We start from the raw sequence: 23,704 nt of genomic DNA on the forward strand, positions 1-23,704 counted from the left end.
GGCAGCTAGTTGACATGGGAATTTCTTGAAATAATCTGTTCACTGAACAGTTGCCTCAGAAGGTTCATTGTGGCTCTGGCCTATGGTAGGTTGCCCCATCCTGCTGAAACTACATTTCAGGATGATTTTCTACTGCAGGGCATCAAAATTTATCAATCACCTCCCGATGTATCTCACCAATAATTGACAAACTGCCACCATTATCAGTTTTCAAGAAGGAAGGCCCGATAACTTTGTGCGAGGTACCCCACACCAATCTGTGCACATTATACGCTGTAGTTGGCACTGATGAATTATCTTTGGGTTTGCTTTACCCCAGAACCTACACTTCTATTTATTGATGAAGCAATTCGAATGGAAATGAGTTGACAAATAAATTCATTGGTTCCTCTGGGTAATTCTTGAGTGCAAATTGCAAAATTTCGGTGCAGTTTGTGGTGCACAGGCCTCAGTTCCTGCACTAACTGTATTTTGCATGGAAACATTGCTAAATCATGTTTTAAAATTCTCCTTAAGTTTTTTAGGGCATCCCTAATTCCCTAGAATGTCTCCTTATTGATGTTTCTGGTTCTTCACTAGGTAAGACAGAGTAATATGCAAGACAGAGATTTCTACTAAAACATCGTGCACAGATTAATACGAGTGAAAAGCCAAGTGCATTGTATGTAACAGAGGTGGGAGGGTGGTGGCGAATAGTAGAAGGGTCAGAGAATGAAAGATGTAGAAAAGTAAAATGGAGTGAAGAAAGAACTAGTTACTGGGAAGAAATGCTGATATGGAAGGAATTCATGTAAATTAAGGCCAGGCGGATGGCGAGAACCAAAGACAAGTTGTAGCGCTAGTTTCCACCTGTGGAGTTCTGAGGAACTGGTATTTGGGGGAAGAATCCAGGTGGTGAAACAGGCACTGAGGTCATGGCTGTACCCCTCTTTCTTCCCATTCAATTCTTCTGCCAGAAGAAGGAGCCACTGGCTCTGAAAGCTTGTACAAATTTAACCTTTTTTGTATGCATTCTCCTACTGCTGCTTGGTGAGTAGCTTTTTTTATCTATCCAGTTACATTATAGAATAATAAACCTGTTGTTTTGAAAATAAAATTCCACTATTTTTAGTCATTCTTCCTTGGTGTAATTTATCTGCACAATCTCCAAGGCATCAGTTATGATATGCACCTGTAGCAGAAGCAACAGAACTGTTAGCAAACAAGATATATATGTGTCAAATCCTACTCTGCCTTCTGGCCCTCCCTTTACTTCCATGATGATAAAAGGAAAAGAAAGTAAGATTGGGTGTGAATATATAACGAAAAAATTCAAAACTGCGCTCTTGGTCACTATGCTGCTGACTTGCTTGCTTTAATGCTGTGGATGCCAACTGGTGAAGCAGCATCAAAATTTTCTCATTTTCTCAGAAACTATTGAGTGTTGGCACTTAAAACAAAATAAGTTTTCCCTTTATTTTCAACCTTCTTTTACCAAGTGAAGTTTTGACTCTGTGTGACAGCAACCTATGGTGGATTCCCTTTGCCAGTGTTCCATTTTCGAAACAAGCAATATTACACTTGCCATTAGAATAGTCTGTCTCACCAATTAACATTTTGCTTAACAGTGGTTGGATTTGGCACGATTGCACATAGTACTGATATACGTATAAATTATCAAATATATTTTCTGACAGTTCAATTTCCATATGTGACATTCCTTTGTTAATATGCTTGTGCAATAACTTCACTATTCATAAATGAATCATTTATACATGGCCAGAGCATCAACTGCTACTGATTAAAATTGACACAGCCATACAGTTATATCAATCCCATGAAACTCTTCTTTGCACTGCAAAAACTGTTAACTCGCCCACCCCATTGTTGGCCAGCTCAACAGTGCTCTAAACTGAAACAAGGGTGTGTCAGTGCTAACCATCTCCCTTGAATGCTCAGTTGTACAAACCAAATAAGAGTAAAAAAATACACCATACTCTTATTCATATGTACTGGCATGGACTTGACTAATGTCTGAAGTAGTGCTGGATGGAATTGACACCATGAATCCTGCAGGACTGTCCATAAATCCATAAGAGTACACAGCGGAGGGAGATCTCTTCTGAACAGCACATTCCAAGGCATATGCTCAGTAACATTCATGTCTGTGGAGTTTGGTGGGCAGTGGAAGTGTTTAAATTCAGAAGTGTGTTCCTGGAGTCACTCTGTAGCAATTCTGGATATGTCGTGTTGTGTTGTCCAGCTTGAATTGCCCAAGTCCGTCGGAATGCACAATGGACATGAATGGTTGCAGGTGATCAGACAGGATGCTTATGTACATGTCACCTGTTAGTCACATCTAGATGTATCAGGGGTCCCATATCACTCCAGCTGCAGACACTCCACACCATTACAGAGCCTCCACCAGCTCAACAGTCCCCTGCTGACACGCAAGGTCCATGGACTCATGATGATATCTCCATACCTGTAAATGTCCATCTGCTCAATTCAATTTGAAATGAGACTCGTCCGACAAGGCAACATGCTTCCAGTCATCAACAGAACAGTGTTGGTGTTGACAAGCCCAGGCGAGACGTAAAGCTTTGTGTAGTGCAGTCATCAGGATACACGAGTGGGTCTTTGGCTCTGAAAGCCTATATCGATGATGTTTTGTTGAATGACATTGACACTGACATTGACAATGACACTGACATTTGTTGATGTCCCAGCATTGAAATCTGCAGCAATTTGCGAAAGGTTTGCACTTCTGTCATGCTGAGCAATTCTCTTCAGTCATCGTTGGTCCCGTTCGTGCAATATCTTTTTACGGCCACAGCAATGTCTGAGATTTGATGTTTTACCAGATTCCTGATAGTCATGGCACACTCATGAAATGGGCATAAGGGAAAAATCCCCATTTCATCACTACCTCAGAGATGCTATGTCCCACCACTTGTGCCCAAACTATAACACCATGTTTAGACCCGCTTAAATCTTGACAACCTGCCATTGTAGCAGCAGTAACCAATCTAACAACACATGTTGCCTTATATAGACGTTGCTGACTGTAGTGCCATATTCTGTCTGTTCACATATCTCTGTATTTGAATATTCATGTCTATTCCAGTTTATTTGGCACTTCAGTGCACATACAGGCATACATATGTAGCTACGTATGTGTGTATGTCCATGCATGCATTTGTTGGAAACTTATTGATATAAGTTAATGGATCTTAAAGATAAAAAGGTGTCTCATGGTACACAGTACAAGCTAAACTGTATAAAGATGCAAACATCTAAAATACAAGGAAGTTCAGAATTGGACCACTTGCTGTGCCAAAAACCACTGGTATAGGCAGAGCTCTTGTATGCAGTGGTTCAGAGTGGATGTTATGTCCACACAGGATACAGTACTTATACAGAAGTATTATGATACAGCAAATTCATTTGTATGTCGAAACATGGCAAATCATTGCCTAACTAGAGGACGGCCAAAGTTGGTTCAGAATGGGAAGTAGAATGCTGCTGCTTATAACATCATTTCATACTTGGGGAGAAAAGTGTCTCAAAGGGAGCAGTGCCAAGGCTGACCACATACTAGAAACAAGTGTCATGATTGGTTACTTGCAAGGTGCATTCCCTTCACACAAAGAGCTATGGTGGATGTGGTCAGTGTGATGTCTGGCCTACTGTGAAGGACTCAGGAATATTAAGGAAGTTTCCTGTTCACAGATGAGACACAGTTTAGCCTGGATAGTGCTTCTTTCCATTTTTTGACGAGACACATCCCTGGAACATGTTCAAACCATGCTAATGTAATCGAAAGAGGTTGTTGAAGCAGCACCAATGTTTTTGTTTGGAGCAGCTTGACATCAGGAGCATTTGTGCTGCTAGATATACTACTGATAGTAATATAACTTTAGTCTGCAGGGTTGTCATCATGCTACAGCATGAGTTCCTTATTTGTGGTCCTTGAAGCCCTTTGTTACATGTATAGATGATAATGCTTGACCACACAGGAGGGCTGGCCTGGTGGATGAGTACTTGCAGCAGGAAGGTGCAACTTGTGTAGAGCAGCCATCTCATACTCTGATCTTAAATTTATAAGTTGCAGCAGACATTTTAGGTGTTGCAAACTGCAGCCCTAACATTGACTGACACACAGTGTGGAGACCCATTGTGCACATCACCATGCAACAACTTCACATCCCCTAGTGACATTCTGTACTCTGTCAGTGGAGGGGACTTACATTCGTTAATGAGTAGTTAAAATACACTTCTGTAACAACGTGTGTGTGTGTGTGTGTGTGTGTGTGTGTGTGTGTAGTAGAGGGAAACATTTCACATGGGATATATAAAAGCTGTGTGTTTTTTGTTGTGTCTATCAACACACCAGTGCTTGGTAAGTTACAGCATCTTTGTTTTGTATATATACACAGGAAATCAATTTCCTGTCGACAACAGTGTGTTAGCCATTTTTCGAGTGTGTGTCCTGCCATGGGTGCAGGTTGGGTGGTGGCCAGTACAGTGAAGGTGCGGTACCACTGACCACTAGGAATGGTTTTTCAGTGGTGCCACATGGCATTTCCAATGCTGTATTTAGTGCTCATCATATCATAAACACTGACATAGGCCATATTGATGAAACCATCAGTGAAGTCAACCTAGCAGATAATCAAGAGGTACCTGTCACCAATCCATCTGTGAAATGGCATTGGGGAGGGGAGAGAGGGGGGGGGGGGGGGATTGCAGCTGCTCTACCAGGTTGATAAACTTTCCATGTATGACAGGTGGTTCTGAGGCAGCTTCACAGCAAGCACAGAGATGGTTACATCCATCTCTGAAAATCAGCAATATAATGTTGACCGTTACATTGTATTCATTGAAAGTGTACATAAAGGAAGAAGCATTGGGAGATTACATCCACGAATATAGGGAGCTGATACACTTATATAAGCTTAGTCTGGCCATAACTGTGTCAAAATCAAATCATGCAGCAGTAGCTTCTAATTATATGTTGTTTTTGCACATGATTGCCTTGAAACATATAGAACAACATTCTTTAAGACAAAACTGAGAATAATAACTGAATTGTCACTAGAAGAAATATGGTTGTCATCTGGTACTCTGTCAAACAGCATGCGAGGAAAGTCCAGGAAAATGGACAGATTAAGGAAATGTCGTGGACAGCATGTCTTGTAAGCTTCAAACCACAGAAATGGTCTGACTTTGTGTGTATACATAGTGTGCACTGTTATACTGAACGATAAGCGAGACCTGTTTTGCAGTGCTCTAATTGGCTATTGTGTAGTGACTCTAGTAAACACAGTTGTAATATGAAACATTGTGCTTACTCCTGAAAGATATTAATGAGTGTGAGAAGCACACACCTTCCTCTTGTGTTCACTGATCAGTAGGGCATCTGTCTAATTTTAAAGTGTGTCCAGAGTACTTTCGACAGAAGAAAATTAAACAGTACATGGCAATAGAAAGCATAACATGCCAGCAAGCAGCCTCACAAATAAATTTTGTAATGTAGGCAGTCTCAGTCACCAAAAGCTTGGCACCCTCCCAGACATTTGTATACTTGCAGCTAAGTATGGCTAGTCACTTGACACATCCAAATGCCATAAAATCACTAAATAAAAGGAATAATTCCTTCTCAAGTCAGCTGCTTCAACAGACACCCCAAGTTGTACAAATGTACAGCTGTATATACCAGTGAAAGGCATCACATTTTTAACAGCTACAGAAGCAATAATGAACCAAATAGGGCATAGAAAGTGCAACAGAGAAATGCACAGGAAAGTGCACATTCAGTAACATGTCACGAGCACCTAATTGTTCAGTATGGCTTAATCAAAGCAACATACAATGTAGTAATAATTATAATAGGACTAAAGGATGGTGCACTTGCAGGATAGCTATAGTAATGTAGGAATTCATCACAGAATTGCCACTAAGTCTGGATCCAACAGTGACAGGATACATTGAGAATGTAATGCACTGGAATGCTCATTCTATTAAATGTAACAAATACAGCCTCCTACATATTTTATGCTCCAACCACATTTCATTATGTGTGATACCTGAAACATGTGTGGTTGCTGCCAAATGAATCCTTTCTGTGTCCTGGCTTTGATGCAATTCAAGCCGACAGAGATGATGATAAAGAGAGGAGTCCACTTCTTACAAGAAAGGGAATCCTGTATAAAATTCATGGAGATGACAGTTAAGAAATACCACTTCAAGCTGCTGCAGCTACAATGTATATGAACAGGAATGAAATAAACGAAATGTCGAATTGCATATTGCAAAGGAAGCATGTCATAAACAACAACTGAGTATATTGTTTAATTTGATAGTGGTTCCAAAGATAATATTAGTTGATTTTGATGCTGTTCACCCTGATTGTGGCCCAGACCAAGAAAACATTGTCAGAAAAGTAACTGAGATTGTCAACAATGTCATTTAATCATTTTAAATGAGTGTCCACCAATGATAAGTGAACCAAGCCAATGATTGAGTGCTGTAGGTATATGTTTGATGTCCCTGAGTTTAACATTAGACTCCACAATGGATGTAGTAAAAGAAACCCCTCTGGTCTGATCATCTACCCACCATTCTCAGATGTGGTGGAGGGGTGATACGTGCATCATTTGGTCATCCTATAAGAGGAGCATTTGGAAACTATGCTGGAACAAGTACACTACAACACTTTCAGATAAGATACATATGTTTTCAGCATGTGTAGAACCAAGAACAGACTATGCGAATTTTGTTGCTTATACTGCATCTACATCTACATCATACTCCGCAAGCCACCTAATGGTGTGTGGTGGAGGGTACTTTCAGTACCACTGTCTGGTCCCTCCAACCCTGTTCCACTCATGAATAGTGCATGGGAAGAACGATTGTCGGTAAGCCTCTGTATTGGTTCTAATTTCTTGAATTTTCTCTTTGTGGTCAATACGCGAGATGTGTGTGGGGGGGAAGTAATATGTTGTTCCACTCCTCCTGGAAAGTGCTATCTGGAAATTTCAATAGTAAATCTCTTCGTGACGCGCAACGACTCTCTTGTAATGTCTGCCAGTGGAGTTTGTATAGCATCTCTGTAACGCCCTCTCACCAGTTAAACGATCCCAAGATGAAACATGCCGCTCTTCGTTGGATCTTCTCTATCTCCTCTATCAGTCCTACCTGATAGGGGTCCCAGATAGATGAACATTACTCGAGAAGCAGGCGAACAAGCACTTTATAAGCCACTTCTTTCATGGATGAGTTAAATTTCCTTACGATTCTTCTGATAAGTCTTAGTCTTGTGTGTGCTTTTCCCACAATCTGTTTTATGTGGTCATTCCACTGAAGGTCGCTCTGGATAGTTACACCTAGATATTTTATGGCAGACGCTGTCTTCAGCTGTTTGTCATCAATAGTGTAGCTGCTCAGCAGTGGATTTCTTTTCCTATGTATGTGCAATATGTTACATTTATTTATGTTCAGGGTCAACTGTCAAAGCCTGCACCATTCATCAATTCTCTGCAGGTCATTCTGCAAATTCTTACTATCTTCTGGTGTTGCTACTTTGATATAGACAACTGCATCATCTGCGAATAGCCTTAAAGAGCATGTAATGCTTTCTACTAGATCATTTATATATATATTGTAAACAGCAATGGTCGTATCACACTTCCTTGTGGTACTCCAGATATTACCTTTACATCTGTCAATCTAGTTCCATTAAGAGTGACATGTTGAGTTCTATCTGCAAGGAAGTTGTGAATCCAATCACAAGTGTGCTCCGATACTCCATAGGCTCATATTTTTTTCATTAAACGGCAATGCGGGACAGTGTCAAATGCCTTACTGAAATCAAGGAACATGGCATCAACCTGAGTGCCATTGTCCACTGCACTGTGGATCTCATGGAGGAACAGAGTGAACTGAGTTTTGCAGGATCTCTGTTTGCCAAATCCATGTTGTTTTTTGTAGAGGAGATGTTCATTTTCCAAAAACATCATAATCCTTGAGCATAAAACATGTTGCATAATTCTACAACAAATTGACATCAATGATACAGGTCAAAAATGTTGTGGATCTGCCTAACGGCCTTTCTTAAAAACAAGAATGACCTGCGCTTTTTTCCAATTGTTAGGTACCTTTTGTTGCTCAAGCGATCTATGATAAATTACTGATATAAGGGGAGCAAGTTCTTTTGCATAATCTTTATAGAATCTTATAGGTATCTACATCTACGTGATTACTCTGCAATTCACAATAAAGTGCCTGGCAGAGGGTTCAACGAACCACCTTCAAGCTGTCTCTCTGCCGTTCCACTCATGAATGGCACACGGGAAAAACGAGCACTTAAATTTTTCTGTACAAGCCCTGATTTCTCTTATCTTGATGATCATTTCTCCCTCTGTATGTGGGTGCCAACAGAATGTTTTTGCAATCAGAGCAGAAGACTGGTGATTGAAATTTCATGAGAAGATCCCGTCGCAGCGAAAAACAACTTTGTTTTAATGTTTGCCACTCGAATTCACGTATCATGTCAGTGGGACTATCTCCCCTTTTTCACAATAGTACAAAACGAGCCACCCTTCTGTGAACTTTTTCGATGCCATCTGTCAGTCCCACGTGATGCGGATCCCACACTGCACAGCAATACTCCAGAACAGGGCGGACAGGCATGGTGTAAGCAGCCTCTTTAGTAGACCTGATGCTACTCACATTGACTCCTATGACGTTAATACAGATCATAACACTTCCTTGGGGAATGTTAGATATTACTTCTGTTTTACTCGGTGACTTTCCGTCTATTACTACGAACTGTGACCTTTCCAACAGGAAATCGTGAATCCAGTCACACAACTGAGGCGATATTCCATAGGTGATATTCCATAGGCATGCAGTTTTGTTAGAAGACACTTGTGAGGAACAGTGTCAACCCTTCCGGAAATCTAAAAATATGGAATCAGTTTGACATCCCCTGCCGATAGCATTCATTACTTCATGAGTATAAGAGCTATTGTGTTTCATGAGAATGATGTTTTCTGAATCCGTGCTGATTGTGTGTCAATAAATCATTTTCTTCAAGGTATGTCAATAAATCATTTTCTTTGAGGTAATAGACAATGTTCGAACACAGTATGTGTTCCGAAACACTACTGCATTAAACATTAGTGATAGGGGCTTGTAATTCAAAGGATGACTCCTATTTCCCTTTTTGGATATTGGTGTGACTTGAGCAATTTTCCAGTCTTTAGGTATGGAGCTTTATGTGAGCGAGCGGTTGTATATAATTGCTAAATATGGAGCTATTGTATCAGCATACTCTGAAAGGAAACTGACTGGTATACAATCTGGACCAGACCTTGCCTTTATTAAGTGATTTAAGCTGCTTTCCTTCTATATTTCTGATCTTGGCTGTTGTTGTTGATTTGAATTCAAAAATATTTACTTTGTCTTCTTGGGTGAAGAAATTTTGGAAAACTGTGTTTTATAGTTCTGCTTTAGTGGCACCGTCATCAATGACTTCACTGTTGTTGCGCAGTAAAGGTATTGATTGTGTCTTGCCACTGGTGTGCTTTATGTATGACCAGAATCTATTGGGTTTTCTGCCAGATTTCGAGATGTAGTTTCGTTGTGGAAATTATTAAAAGCATCTAGCATTGAAGTACGCATTACATTTCAAACTTCTGCAAAACTTTGCTAATCTTGGGGATTTTGCCTTCTTTTAAATTTGGCTTCCCCCCCCCCCCCCCCCCCCCCCATTGTCAGCAAACTGACCCTTTTTGTGTACTATGGGTGATCAGTGACACCACTTACTAATTTATGTGGTATATATCTCTCAATCACTGTTGAAATTATTCCACATCTTTTTTACGCTTGCGTGATCAGATCGGAAGGACTAAAGACTCTCTCTTAAGAAGACATTAAGAGCATTTTTATCAGCTTTTTTAAATAGATGTACTTCACATTTCTTTTTGATGGTTGTAGGTGTTACGGTATTCAGCCTACCAGCAACTGCCTTGCGGTCACTAATCCCTGTATTCATCATGATACTCGCTATTTGTCCAGGATTATTTGTTGCTAAGAGGTCAAGTATGCTTTCGCAACCATTTACACTTCGAGTGGGCTGATGAACTAATTGTTCAAAATAACTTTCTGAGAAAGCATTCAGTGCGCAATTTCGGATGATGTTTTATGCCGCCAGCTTTAAACGTATAATTTTTCCAGCATATTGAGGGTAGATTGAAGTCACCAGTGACTATAACTGTATGAGTGAGGTACCTATTTGAAATGAGACTAAAGTTTTCTTTGAACTCTTCAGCAACTATATCTTCTGAGTCGGGAGTCTGTAAAAAGATCCAATTAATAGTTTAGTCCGATTGTCAAATATAACCTCTACCCATACTATTTCACAGGAACTATCTACTTCAATTTCACTACAAGGTAAACCACTTCTAACAGCAATAAATACTCCACTGCCAATTTATTTAATCTATCCTTTTTGAACACTGTTAGATCATTTGAGAAAATTTTGGCTGAACTTATTTCCGGCTTTAGCCAGCTTTCTATGCCTATAACTATTTGAGCTTCAGTACATCTTTTCCTGATGCCTTTCCACTACTAAGCGATTGTAGCTTCATTTCAATTCTATGATGAGTTATCTCAATATCTGCCATTTCAACATTCCTAAGACAATTAAAAGGAAGGTAGTGTTACCATCTTTTGCAGTGAAACAACTTCGGAAGACCGAATTCAGTATTTCGGTCTTCTCTGTTATCTTCTGCTTCGGTGCCAGCGTGGTCGCTGAGAGAATGAATAGATGATAATTGACCCACTTACTGATTTTATGTACGACCAAAATCTCTTAGGATTTTGACTCAGGTCAGTTGACAACATCTTGCTTTCAAAATCATTGAACGCTTCTTTCATTGCTCTCCTTATGCTCATTTTCGCTTCGTTCAGCTTTTGTTTGTCAGCTAGGTTATTACTTCTTCTGAATCTGATATGAAGTGCTCTTTGTTTATGTGGTCCTATTCTAACATGACTATTAAACCATGGTAGATCTTTCCCATCCCTTAAAACCTTACTTGGAACGCACTTGTCTAGGGCATATTAAACAGTGCCTTTGAATTTTTTCCAATTGTTCTCCCCATCTTCTTCCTCATCACCGAATATTTGATGCTGACTGCTGAGATATTCCGAAATTTGTATCCTGTCACCCTTGCTGAGAAATTATATCTTCCTACCTTTCTTAACATTCCTTGTAGGACCCGTCATCATAGATGCTGTCACAGCCTTATGATCACTGATACCTTCCTCTACGTTAACTGATTCGATAAGTTCAGGTCTGTTTGTTGCCAGGTGGTCTGAGATGTTGCCCTCTTGAGTTGGTTCTCCAACTATCTGCTCAAGGTAATTTTCGGACAAGACATCCACAGTAATGCCACACGAATCCCTGTCTCTGGTACCAGTTTTGATGGCATAACACTCCCAGTCTATACCTGACAAGTTGAAGTCACACCCTATTACAATAGCATGATCCGGAAAATTACTGATGTTGTTCTGCACTTTCTGTCTGAAGCACTCTAGAACTACAGATCTTGACCTAGGTGGTCTGTGAAAGCATCCGATCACCATTTTTGACCATTCTTTGATACTCAGTTCCACCCAGATCAATTCACATTTGGAATATATGGTAACCTCTGTAGATTTTATCGAATTTTTTACTGCAATGAACACACCGCCACCATTGGCGACTAATTTATCCTATGATAAACGTTCCAATCTGAACTGAGGATTTCATTGTCATTGACAGCTGGTTTCAACCAGCTTTCCGTTCCCAATACTATCTGTGCATTATAACCTTCAGTAAGCAATACTAATTCTGGGACTTTTCCGTGGATGCTCCTGCAGTTTACTAAAAAACTTACCGAAGAAGCTGCAACAGTATATGTTCCACAAAATAAACATTTTGTTCCAAAAACGAAAAACATTACCAGTTTGATGGATGAGGAATCCAATAATGCATTGCTGGAAAGAAGGGAAGCATCAAAACTGTACAGAAGGCATGCTTTGGAAGAAAATTACATAAATTGCAATAGACTGTATTGTACTTCGGTATGTCCTTAAATGGATTATCCTTGTCATTGTTTTGGGTCAGCTCTGGATGTGTCTAAAACAATTAGACAAATGCCAGCACAAAGTGTTTAGATTGTGCCTGTCAACACTGACTACCACTCTCTTAGTTGAAGCAAATGAACATCCCCTACATCTTTGTTTTGACTACCCAAATGTGAAAGTTTTATTCGCACTGTTACCGTTCATGTAAGATCAGATATTATAAGACATTTGTACCTTAGTGGAGTCATGCTGTATGTCCGGACACTGGATCACTAAGTGTCTTCATCGTCTTGTTGCTCCACACATGGACACCCATTTCTCAAATGAAGCATTTGCTCACAAGAATTATTCTTCTACCTTGCCCGATTTAGGTTTTCTTGTGGATGTGATAATAACTCCCAAAAAAGTGATGAAAACATAAGGGTTTGTCACATAAACTGAAAATAAAAAATTAAACTTTTCAGTCGATGGAAGATTTGAACCAAGGACCTTTCGTTCCGCAGCTGCTCACGTTACCACGAGACCACGGTGCGCCTGCTTTCCCAGCGTCCTTGACATTGCATATCTTCCCATGAAGTACTCAGTTTGTATATTTTGCTTATTTTTTCACAGTTCCACACAACTTCTTCCTGTTTTCTCAATTGATCTGTGTTCAGTTTTTCAAGGCCTATCCACTGTGCCAACTTATAACTAAATCTGAGGGGGGTGCGATGGAGAGGTTCTCTTGTGAGAAGCACTTTGGTTCTGAGTTTGTTGTCCTTTCTGATTCCAGGTCAGCACTGGACTATTAAGAGATCTGCACAGTGGAACATACAACCGTCCAGTACCATTTGACATCATGACTCTGATGTTACAGATAAGAAATAGGGATCAGAAATTTACCATGTGCTGTGTAAAAGCACACTGAGACGTACTTGGCAGTGAAACAGCAGACAAGCTAGCCAAAGTAGTTGTCTATGACTGAGTGAAGGGGGGACCTGGAATTACCAGCTACATATCCTTTAAATTTTAACAATTGGAGAGAAATGGAACACAGACCACCAAATACAAAGGCAAAGATTACAAGCCAAAATGAATCCAGTGGCGAATCCTAACTTCTGACAGAAGAAAAGCCGATGGTCCCCATTGCATCCCTGTTATGTGACTGTGGTGAAGGAGAGGACATCAGTCACACATTTTTTGGCAGCACAAACAGATAAAATACTGCAAGGCATCTCCTTCAACTTCTGGCTGCTGTTGCTGACATGTCACCATAGTGCTTTGCTCGAAAGACCTGAGAATACATTGTCTTTTATATGCCTCGAAAGAACAGGTCTATTTTTAATGTATTTCTAATGTAATTTTATTTTTGATTATGTGTTATGTATTCAAACCATTTTTTCAACCTTACATGTGTGATGATGGCTGTATGAGTCCTGTTCATATGCCAAAATAATAAAAATATTCTCCTCTTCCTTCTCACTTCCCTCCTGTTTTTTATCATTAATTTTCATTAAATTAACTTTGCTGTAAATTGATTTCAGATATTTTCAGTTTGGCTGGATTGGTAGTCCTGAACTGGCCAATTCAATTGCAATGTCAGTACTACCTCTCCCACATTTGTTGGTTATTAATTCTACTACAAACCATCACCACATTCCTGAAGAAGAGCCACGGCAGATGACTATTGCATCTGTTACTGCTTTTTTAGAACGGATACATAACCAGTCAGCTCCAGTACGTATATAAGTTATCAGTAGAGCTTTCTTCTGTTGTTAAAGTTAATGATTACCATACGTATTTATTTTGTTCTAAGCACACACACACACATTTTCTATACATTGAATACATTATTTCTTTTTTACCTTAAATTTGTAAAAGAGTGCATTCTCCTGTGTGATTGTTTGGTTTGTAAATTAGAGCATATAGTTGTAACTTTCAGGGGATGATACCTGGTGGAAATGATGTGTACAGGATAGGAGACAATTAAGACAACAAAGAGTTTGTTACATACAAATGAGGTTATTTTTGAAGGTTAGAGCTGAAGTTAGTATTTGTATAAAAGTCAACAAAACTCTGTATAGTTTTGTGTATGCTAGTGCATATGATGATTTGTTTATGTTGGGAAATGGTTGTAGCAGAATGATAATAGTGGCTACCTATAACTGGAAAAGATAATTCTTTGCAGACAGAGGACTTCTTTTGCATACCTGAAACATTATACTACTACAGCTGATGGAATAAAACTCAACACCAAAAGATAATTACTGTAGAGATATGAAATTTTGGGAATACATTTGTCTGGGTAACAAATCTAACTGATAAACATTGCAAGATCACAGGTTAAGTCATTGCAAATTTGAAATTCTGGTACGTTAATAACCAGTGTAACTGGCAGAATATTGAACACAAGCATGCCAATGTGCATGCATTGCTTTGCACAGGTGTCGGATGTCAGTTTGTGGGATGGAGTTCCATGCTTTTTGCACTAGGTCAGTCAATATAGGGATGTTTGTTTAATGCTGTTTGTGGACAAGGCTGGGGCTGTCGTCCAATGATGTCCCATATGTGCTCAGTTGAAGGCAGATCTGGTGATTGAGTAGGTCAAGGCAACATGTCAACACTCTGTAGAACATGTTGGGTTACAATGGACGTATGTGGGCAAGTGTTATCCTGTTGGAAAACACTCCCTGGAATGCTGTTCATGAATGGCAGCGCAAGAAGTTGAATAACCAGACTGACGTACAGTTTTGCAGTCAGGATGTGTGAGGTAACCACAAGAGTGCTCCTGCTCTCATATGAAATCGCAACCAAGACCATAACTCCAGGCGTAGGTTCCAGCATGCAGACAGTCGCAGGCCTCAACTCGACTCCTTCCAACCAACACATGGCCATCACTAGCACCGAGGCAGAACTCTAGCTTCCATCAGAAAACAGAACACACCCACACCCTGCCCTCCAATGAGCTTTCGCTTGACACCAGTTAAGTCGCAGATCGTGGTGGTTTGGGGTCAGTGGAATGCACTCTACAGGGCATCTGGCTCAGAGCTGTCCTTGAAATAACCAATGTGTAATAGTTTGTTGTGACACTGTGGTGCCAGCTGTTGCTCAGTTTGCTGCTGCAGACTTGGTATGATGTGCCAGAGGCATGCAATGAACACAATGGTCTTCCCTCTTAATAGTGCCACATGGGCATCTGGAGCCTGGTCTTCTTGCAACTGTGCATTCTCATGACCACCCCTGGCAGCAATCGTGTACAGTGGCTACATTCATACAAAGTATTTCTGCAGTATCATGGAAGAAACATCCAGCTTCTTGACCTGGATCAAACTCAGTTAAGTGTTGATGATGTCTTTGTTACCTTAAACTCATTCTTGACTACTATCATCTCATCACATCCCGTCTCAGAGGTAACTAACTCTCACAACCATTACAGTGTGTGTTTAAAGCAAACCTAATTTGCATCCTCGCTCTTATGTGACTGGTGCGAAATCTGAAAAGCCATCATCTTTCAGATATAGAAATATGCCTACCAACTTTTGTATATGTTGCACAAATCCTTTTAGGTGTTAAGATTTTATTTATTCTTTGTCCACCAGTGTATGTACATACTTCACAAGCCACCGTATGGTGTGCGGCAGATGGTACCTTGTACCACTACTTGCTGTTTCCTTTCTTGTTCCATTTGCAAAGAGAATGAAGGAAAAACAAATGTCTATATGCCTCCACACAAACTCTAATTTTTCTTACCTTATCTTCGTGATCCTTATGTGAAATGTTTAGTGATGGCTCTAGCCAGCTTCAAATTCCAATTCTCTAAATTTTCTCAGTTGTTGCCTCATGAAAAGAACGTTGTCTTCCCTTCCAGGGATTCACACTTTATTATTAATGCATTACCAGAAGTCATGCAGTATAATTTATAAAAGCGTGCTTACATGTTAGTGTGATACTTTTCATTCATGGTTTGTATTGCATTTAAGACACCATACCAACTCCGTGACACATTTGAAAGCATTTGTGCTGTCCTTAAGATATTTTGATATCTACAGGGATGTTGGATGGTTGTGTATTTCACTCCCCCCCCCCCCCCCTTTTTTTTCTTTTTCTTTTTTTTTAAAGTCAGATTTGCTAGGTGATAGAATGGATAAATATTCTTCCTAGTCTTGTATTTGTAAATCTCTCTTAGTCACAAACTTGGATGAATTGTTGACAAAGTTCAGGAGTAAAAAAATATACTCTGTACCTACAATTAATATTCCTAACACTTTAAACACGCCTACAAGATTTACGTGTCTGATCTCCATGCATAATTATATTTTTTCCACAACAAATACTGTTAGGTTAAATGAGTTGTCCCCAAAATTATCATCATATATTATATAAATGACATTAAACAAAATATTTTAACTTATTAATTTCACTGTCTGTTAAGTTAAATTATTCTTATAAGAAAAGTAGCGGAAACTAAATGTTCTTTTTTCTCATCAGTGTTCAAACGCAAGATTTTAGAATTTTTGGCTCTTTTTTTTTTTTCAATTAATTGCAGATGGGATATTTTTATCAGTATAAAATGAGATGAGAGTCTTTTAAAAAAATCAGTATTAGTCTATTTGTGCTAACTATATAAAACATTTTTAAAAATGTAACTTACTGTTGTCTCTATCAATGCATCCTTACTTGCATTAACAGCAATGCTTCGACCACACTCGAAAACTACTAATTTTTCTTCTCTTTCCAAATAAAATGGTAGATGATTAACATATAGTGAAAACAATAGTTACACCATAATAGAACCCTGCTGTATGTCTGTTATAATTTCCCCTCATGTAGATGGTGTGACATCTGTGTGTGAATTACGTGAAAAGCTGCAGTAACTTTTTATATCTTGTGTATTTCTTGAGAACTAAAATGGCAATATGCTAAGCATGTATTCCATAAAAATGCTATTTCTCTAATAGAGTATTATGCTTCACAAAATCAGATGTATTCATTTAGTCATAGTAGCTCCCAACCGGTGATACTTCATAATTTAAGACTCTTAAGATGTGGCCATTGAATGTATAAATAGTGGTGTTAATTGAAACACAAAATGTTATTGTCTGACAATGAGTATCTTATAATTGCTCAGGTGGATATTAATCACTGAGTATACTGAGAGGTCAAGATGTCTTCATGAATCAGATATTCTCTAATTGCTGAAAACTAGTTTTGAAATATTTCAGTTAATAGGCTTACAGTGTTGAGTGACCAGTGGTGTATAGAGCCTCATTAAATAATTGTCTGATCCTGGATTTTCAATTGTTTTTTGTCTGATATAAATCTGTAAAATTTGAAGACTATGAAAGCAACATAAATGTACAATGGGAAAAAAAAGAAAATTACAAAAATCAGTCACTAAAAAGTGGAAATTCTTCTCGAAATCATGGTGTTTAGAACAGATTATTACTATATTTTACTCTCTTTATAGAACTACGTTTGATCCATTTTTGTAATCAGTAAATGGTTTGAGAGTGAGTTCCTAACTGACTTAAAGTGAAGTGACACCTATTTACAGAAACTGTGAAAAGTAAAGCATGTGTAATTAAACATATATTTCACTTCTCCCAGTATTGTTAGCAACTTTTGACAAAGTCATCTAGAAATATTGACTCCCACCAGAACTTGTTAAGGTACACTCTGTCTTGCTTTTGTAAAGGAACAATGATTTCACAAATAAAAGTTGGGTTGGGGGTTGTTTGGGGAAGGAGACCAGACAGCGAGGTCATCGATCTCATTGGATTAGGGAAGGATGGGGAAGGAAGTCGGCCGTGCCCTTTCAGAGGAACCATCCCGGCATTTGCCTGGAGTGATTTAGGGAAATCACAAACCTAAATCAGGATGGCCGGACGCGGGATTGAACCGCACAAATAAAAGTCTTGGCAAAGAACTACACAGGGCTGAGCACACGCACCTCTGCATGAAATCACGATAGCTGTTGGGAACTAGTGATGTGTGTACAATGTTGGTAAAATATTAAGAGTTTAGTCACTTCATCACAATATTTAAAAGTTGTCATTCTTTCACTCCACTGTTGCTCATTCAGCTGCATGTTAGATTCTTGCTGACATCTGTCGAGTCGGCTCGACTTCTGCATGCCCAGATGATGTCAGCATCTTGTTGTTGCGGCAGGTTGCTGTCTGGCAGGTGCGGCTGTTGCCCAGCACAAAGTGATTCTTGCACTGTCTGCTGGAGTGTCATCAGTCCTACTCCTGATTCTTCGAAGACCCTGGGTGACCCACAAGTGATGTACCTGGTGTCAGTTGTCGTGTGGTCTGTTGATCTTGTCCCTATGCCTGGTAGGTTTCAACACTTGGCAGCAGCTGAGTGTTGAACAGCAATGTGGACCCCCAAGAAGCCCTGTTGCTGACTTACGCATTGAAGTTCCGTGCTGGCAGCACTCTGTGATGTGATCATTTTAGAAGACAGACAGTTTCTCCATCAGTAGATGGTAGGTGGCGCGAGCAGTTTTGTTTTTTTTTTAATTGTTCCGTGGGACCAAATTAACGAGAAGTCTCCATGGTCATGGAACGAGTCAGTACATGAAATTATAACACAATAGTAGAAACAGATAAAATGAAATATAAGAAACATATTCAGGCAACAAGTCGTAAGTTTAAATAAAGAAAATCAACAATGTAACACTGGAATTTGCTTAATTTTTCAGCTCTTCCAGGAGCTCCTCGACAGAATAGAAGTAGTGAGCCATGAGGAATCTCTTCAGTTTAGACTTTAGTGTTTGGGGTACTGCTAAGATTTTTGAGTTCTTGTGGTAGCTTATTGAAAATGGATGCAGCAGAATACTGCATTCCTTTCTGCACAAGAGTCAAGGAAGTGCATTCCACATGCAGATTTGATTTCTGCCTAGTATTAACTGAGTGAAAGCTGCTAACTCTTGGGAATAAGCTAATATTGCTAACAACAAACGATATTAAAGAAAATATATACTGTGAGGGCAATGTCAGAATTCCCAGACTATTGAATAGGGGTCAACAAGAGGTTCTCGAACTTACACCGCATATAGCTCGAACAACCCGTTTTTGAGCCAAAAATACCCTTTTTGAATCAGAAGAATTACCCCAAAAAATAACACCATATGACATAAATGTATGAAAATATGCAAAGTAGACTACCTTTCGTGTTGAAGTGTCACTTATTTCAGATACTGTTCTAATGGTAAATAAAGTAGTACTTAGTTTCTGAACAAGATCCTGGACATGGGCTTTCCACAACAGCTTACTATCTATCCGAACGCCTAGGAACTTAAACTGTTCCGTCTCGCTTATAATATGCCCATTCTGTCTGATGAAAATATCGGTTCTTGTTGAATTGTGAGTTAGAAACTGTAAAAACTGAGTCTTACTGTGATTTAGCATCAAATTATTTTCCACAAGCCATGAACTTATTTCATGAACTACATTATTTGATACTGTTTCAATATTACACACAAGATCCTTCACTATCAAGCTGGTGTCATCAGCAAACAGAAATATTTTTGAATCACCTGTAATACTAGAAGGCATATCATTTATATAAACAAGAAATAGCAGTGGCCCCAGCACTGACCCTTGGGGAACGCCCCACTTAACAGTGCCCCATTGGGACTGAATATCACTACCACTCTCAATATTGCGGAAAATTACCTTCTGCTTTCTGTACTTAAAGTAAGAGGCGAACCAATTGTAAGCTACTCCCCTTACTCCATAATGGTCCAACTTCTGCAGTAATAATTTGTGGTCAACACAGTCAAAAGCCTTCGTTAAATCAAAGAAAACACCTAGCGTTCGCAACCTTTTATTTAATCCGTCCAAAACCTCACAGAGAAAAGAGAATATAGCATTTTCAGTTGTTAAACCATTTCTAAAACCAAACTGTACATTTGATAGCAAATTATGTGAATTTAAATGCTCCAATAACCTTGTATATACAACCTTCTCGATAACTTTAGCAAACACCGATGGCATAGAAATAGGTCTAAAATTGTCAACATTATCAATGTCTCCCTTTTTATAAAGTGGCATCACTACCGAGTACTTTAATCGGTCAGGAAACCGACCACTCCTAAAGGAAAAGTTACAGATATGGCTAAGTACTGGGCTAACATACATAGAACAATACTTCAGTATTCTGCTAGACACTCCGTCATATCCATGAGAGTTCTTGGTCTTTAGTGATTTAATTATTAACTCAATCTCCCTCTTGTCAGTATCACGGAGGAGCATTTCAGGTAACAGTCTCGAAACACTTTTTTCTAAGAGCGCTATATGATTCCCTGTTGGGACTAGGTTTCTGTTTAGTTCACCTGCTATATTCAGAAAGTGATTATTAAATACTGTACATATATGCGACTTATCAGTAACACGGACATTCCCACTACACACTGATTCTATATCCTCGACCTGTCTCTGCAGACCAGCCACTTCCTTTACGATTGACCATATGGTTTTAATTTTATCCTGAGACTTAGCTATTCTATCTGCATACCACATACTTTTTGCCTTCCTAATAACGTTTTTAAGCACCTTGCAATACTGTTTGTAATGGGCTGCTGCATTTAGATTTTGACTGTTTCTAGCGTTTTGATATAATTGCCACTTTGTTCTACAAGATATTCTTATCCCTCTAGTCGGCCACCCAGGCTGCCTGTTTGTGCTAGTACCCTGTTTTGAACGTTCTAACGGAAAGCAACTTTCAGAGAGCACGAGAAAAGTCTTGAGGAAAGCATTATATTTATTGTCTACTGTATCAGCACTATAAACATCTTGCCACTCTTGTTCCTTGATAAGGTTTACAAAGGTCTCTACAGCAACTGGATCAGCTTTCCTAAAAAGTTGATACCTATATTTAACATGTGTTGCAGCACAAAAATCTTTTGGAGTTAAAATGTGTGCATCATGATCTGAAAAGCCATTCACCTTTTTGCTAACGGAATGCCCTTCTAGTAATGAGGCATGGACAAAAATGTTGTCTATGGTTGTTCTACTGTTCCCTTGCACTCTCGTTGGAAAGAATATGGTTTACATAACGTTATATGAATTAAGGAGGTCTACCAGCATCCTTTTCCTTGCACAATCACTTATACAATCAATATTGAAGTCACCGCATATAACTCACCCTTGGAGCCTCTCCTGGTAAATAGCCCCCCCCCCCCCCGGTCTCTCCCTCTCCCCCTCCCCCTCCCCTCTCTCTCCCTCCCCCCCTCCCCTCTCTCACCCCCTCCCCTCTCTCACCCCCTCCCCTCTCTCTCCCCCTCCCCTCTCTCTCCCCCTCCCCTCTCTCTCCCCCTCCCCTCTCTCTCCCCCTCCCCTCTCTCTCCCCCTCCCCTCTCTCTCCCCCTCCCCTCTCTCTCCCCCTCCCCTCTCCGTCTCCCCTCTCTCCCCCTCTCCCTCTCTCCCCCTCTCCCTTCTCACCCCTCCCCCTCTCTCCCCCTCCCCTTCTCACCCCTCCCCTTCTCACCCCTCCCCCTCTCTCCCCCTCCCCTTCTCACCCCTCCCCCTCTCTCCCCCACCCCCTCTCTCCCCCTCTCTCTCTCCCCCTCCCCCTCTCTCCCCCTCCCCTCTCTCTCTCCCCTCTCTCTCTCCCCCCTCTCTCTCCCTCTCCTCCCTCCCCTCTTTCTCCCACCCTCCTCTCACTCATTGTGTTGATTTGATGACAAGGTTACAGGCTTATTCTGCATACTTTCACTTACTATTGTCCTGAAGAAATATCGTCCAGATCTAAGCAACTACAGAAAATAAAGCATCGACTCAACAAAAGTGAGGCAAAAGACCACTGTGTAAAGTATCTTCTAGAGCCTCTTCAAGGATCATAGGATTCTGACATATACTTTCCATTTACTCCTCAACAGTGTTTGTTGATAAGAAAAATAATTTTCAGTAGAACTGTAATTTAGTATTTACAAGACAGAAAAATAATTTGTGTCAGCTTTCCCGTCTTGCGTGAGGGTTTATGATGGAGTTCTGTAGTCTGGAGAGACAGTTCTCAATAAATTTCCATCTGACATAAAACAAGGAATTGAAAATCCATGTAAATTCAAACGAAAATTTTAAAAAATCACATATCAACATTTTGCAAATTATCCGAATATTTAGTTTTAAGAATTAGAAGTTTTATGTTAGTCACCCGACAAGTAGCCTAAAGATAGTTTTATGATAAATATCAATGTTGTCATGCAGGCATTAAGATAATAATAGGGTAATAGCTGTGTGATGTAACTGTGGAAGCAGCAGCTGTTCACATTAGCTGCTTTCATATTAATTTTTCTTTATTAAACTTAAGTTTAATAAATATTTGTGGTTTGTATTAGTTAATTCTTAATGCAGTTTTTAATAGCTATTCCATGTAGTTAATTTATACTTTCACTCTCACTTCATCTTTAAGATTCTCCTTAATGGTGGGACTAATGATAGACAAATCAATAGCCGCATGGGGTAGTTGTGCAGTCTGAGGCGCCTTGTCATGGTTCACACAGCTCCCCCCGTCGGATGTTTGATTCCTCACTCGGGCAAAGATGTGTGTGTTGTCTTTAGTGTAAGTTAACTTAAGTTAGATTAAGTAGTGTGTCAGCTAGGAACCATTGACCTCAGCAGTTTGATCCCTCAGGAATTTACCAGAAATTAGACGAATGAATATATGCAAGTGAGTGTTACAGACAGTAGTAATTTGAAATTATTAAGAAGGTATATGCATAAGAGTAGGCCATTTGACCATATGTTGTTCAGAGCATGGTTATGTAGACATATGAGCTTAAGATGGTATGGGATCCACACTAAAATATGTTCATATGTTCAAGGATATTCTTTGTAACTGTATAACTGTCACTCTGTGTTCATTTGTTATTGTACAGTCATTAACTCATGAATGCATAAATAATTTATTACATGTCCTTCCATAACTTATTCACACCATGAATTCACTTACCAGTGATGCTTTCCAAAGTCTTTGGCACTGTGTACCCGTAGTAAAGTTTTTCTTCCACTGCGTTCGAAGAAAGTTTTCAGAATTTAGTCCTGTCATATCCAAATTATTGTATTTTACTTCACAAAAAGAAGTGGAAATCATTAATTCATCTTCAGTGACACAGTCCAGTCATCTTCAGTGACACAGTCATCTTCAGTGACACAGTCATCTACAGTGTCCAGTCATCTACAGTGACTCGGGCATCTACAGTGACTCAGTTCCTGTTGGTATAGACCTAGTCTTGAAATTTTTGTGTTGGAAATATTGTGTGCTTGGATAGTAAAGCCCTGAGAAGGTGTGCTGTGTTGAATGTGATTTTCAGTATGATACTTCTTTATATTCCTTCTTTATGATAGGTTATTGTATCAGATTCATGATAGTCGAGATGGTGGTGGTGGTGGTGGTGGTGGTGGTGGTGGTGGTGGAGGCAGTTGTGTGATACTAAAATCACTAAAATCTCTTTTTTATGGTAATGTAAATGCTTCTACTGCTTTTTCAGCCATGCATTGCAGCTCGACTTGTTTTTTAGATACTTTACAAACATAAAATCAAGTTTGGCTGTCTCCAAAAAAAGTGGGCTCAATCATAGCATGCTGCAGTTCTGTGATGGTGGTAA

At 39.6% G+C, this 23,704-nt stretch overlaps 1 protein-coding gene across 3 annotated transcripts in view; it reads left to right on the forward strand.

Moving 5' to 3' along the window:
• LOC124790124 (protein disulfide-isomerase TMX3) overlaps positions 1-23,704 on the forward strand; it is a 196,703-nt gene that overhangs the window by 149,930 nt on the left and 23,069 nt on the right. For all 3 annotated transcript variants that reach the window (XM_047257695.1, XM_047257696.1, XM_047257697.1), the window contains one exon: positions 13,638-13,830. In XM_047257695.1, the coding sequence (XP_047113651.1) occupies positions 13,638-13,830 (193 nt within the window). The remainder of the gene's footprint in view (positions 1-13,637; positions 13,831-23,704) is intronic.

Source organism: Schistocerca piceifrons, chromosome 3, assembly GCF_021461385.2.
Source record: "Schistocerca piceifrons isolate TAMUIC-IGC-003096 chromosome 3, iqSchPice1.1, whole genome shotgun sequence".
NCBI classification, from domain to species: domain Eukaryota; kingdom Metazoa; phylum Arthropoda; class Insecta; order Orthoptera; family Acrididae; genus Schistocerca; species Schistocerca piceifrons.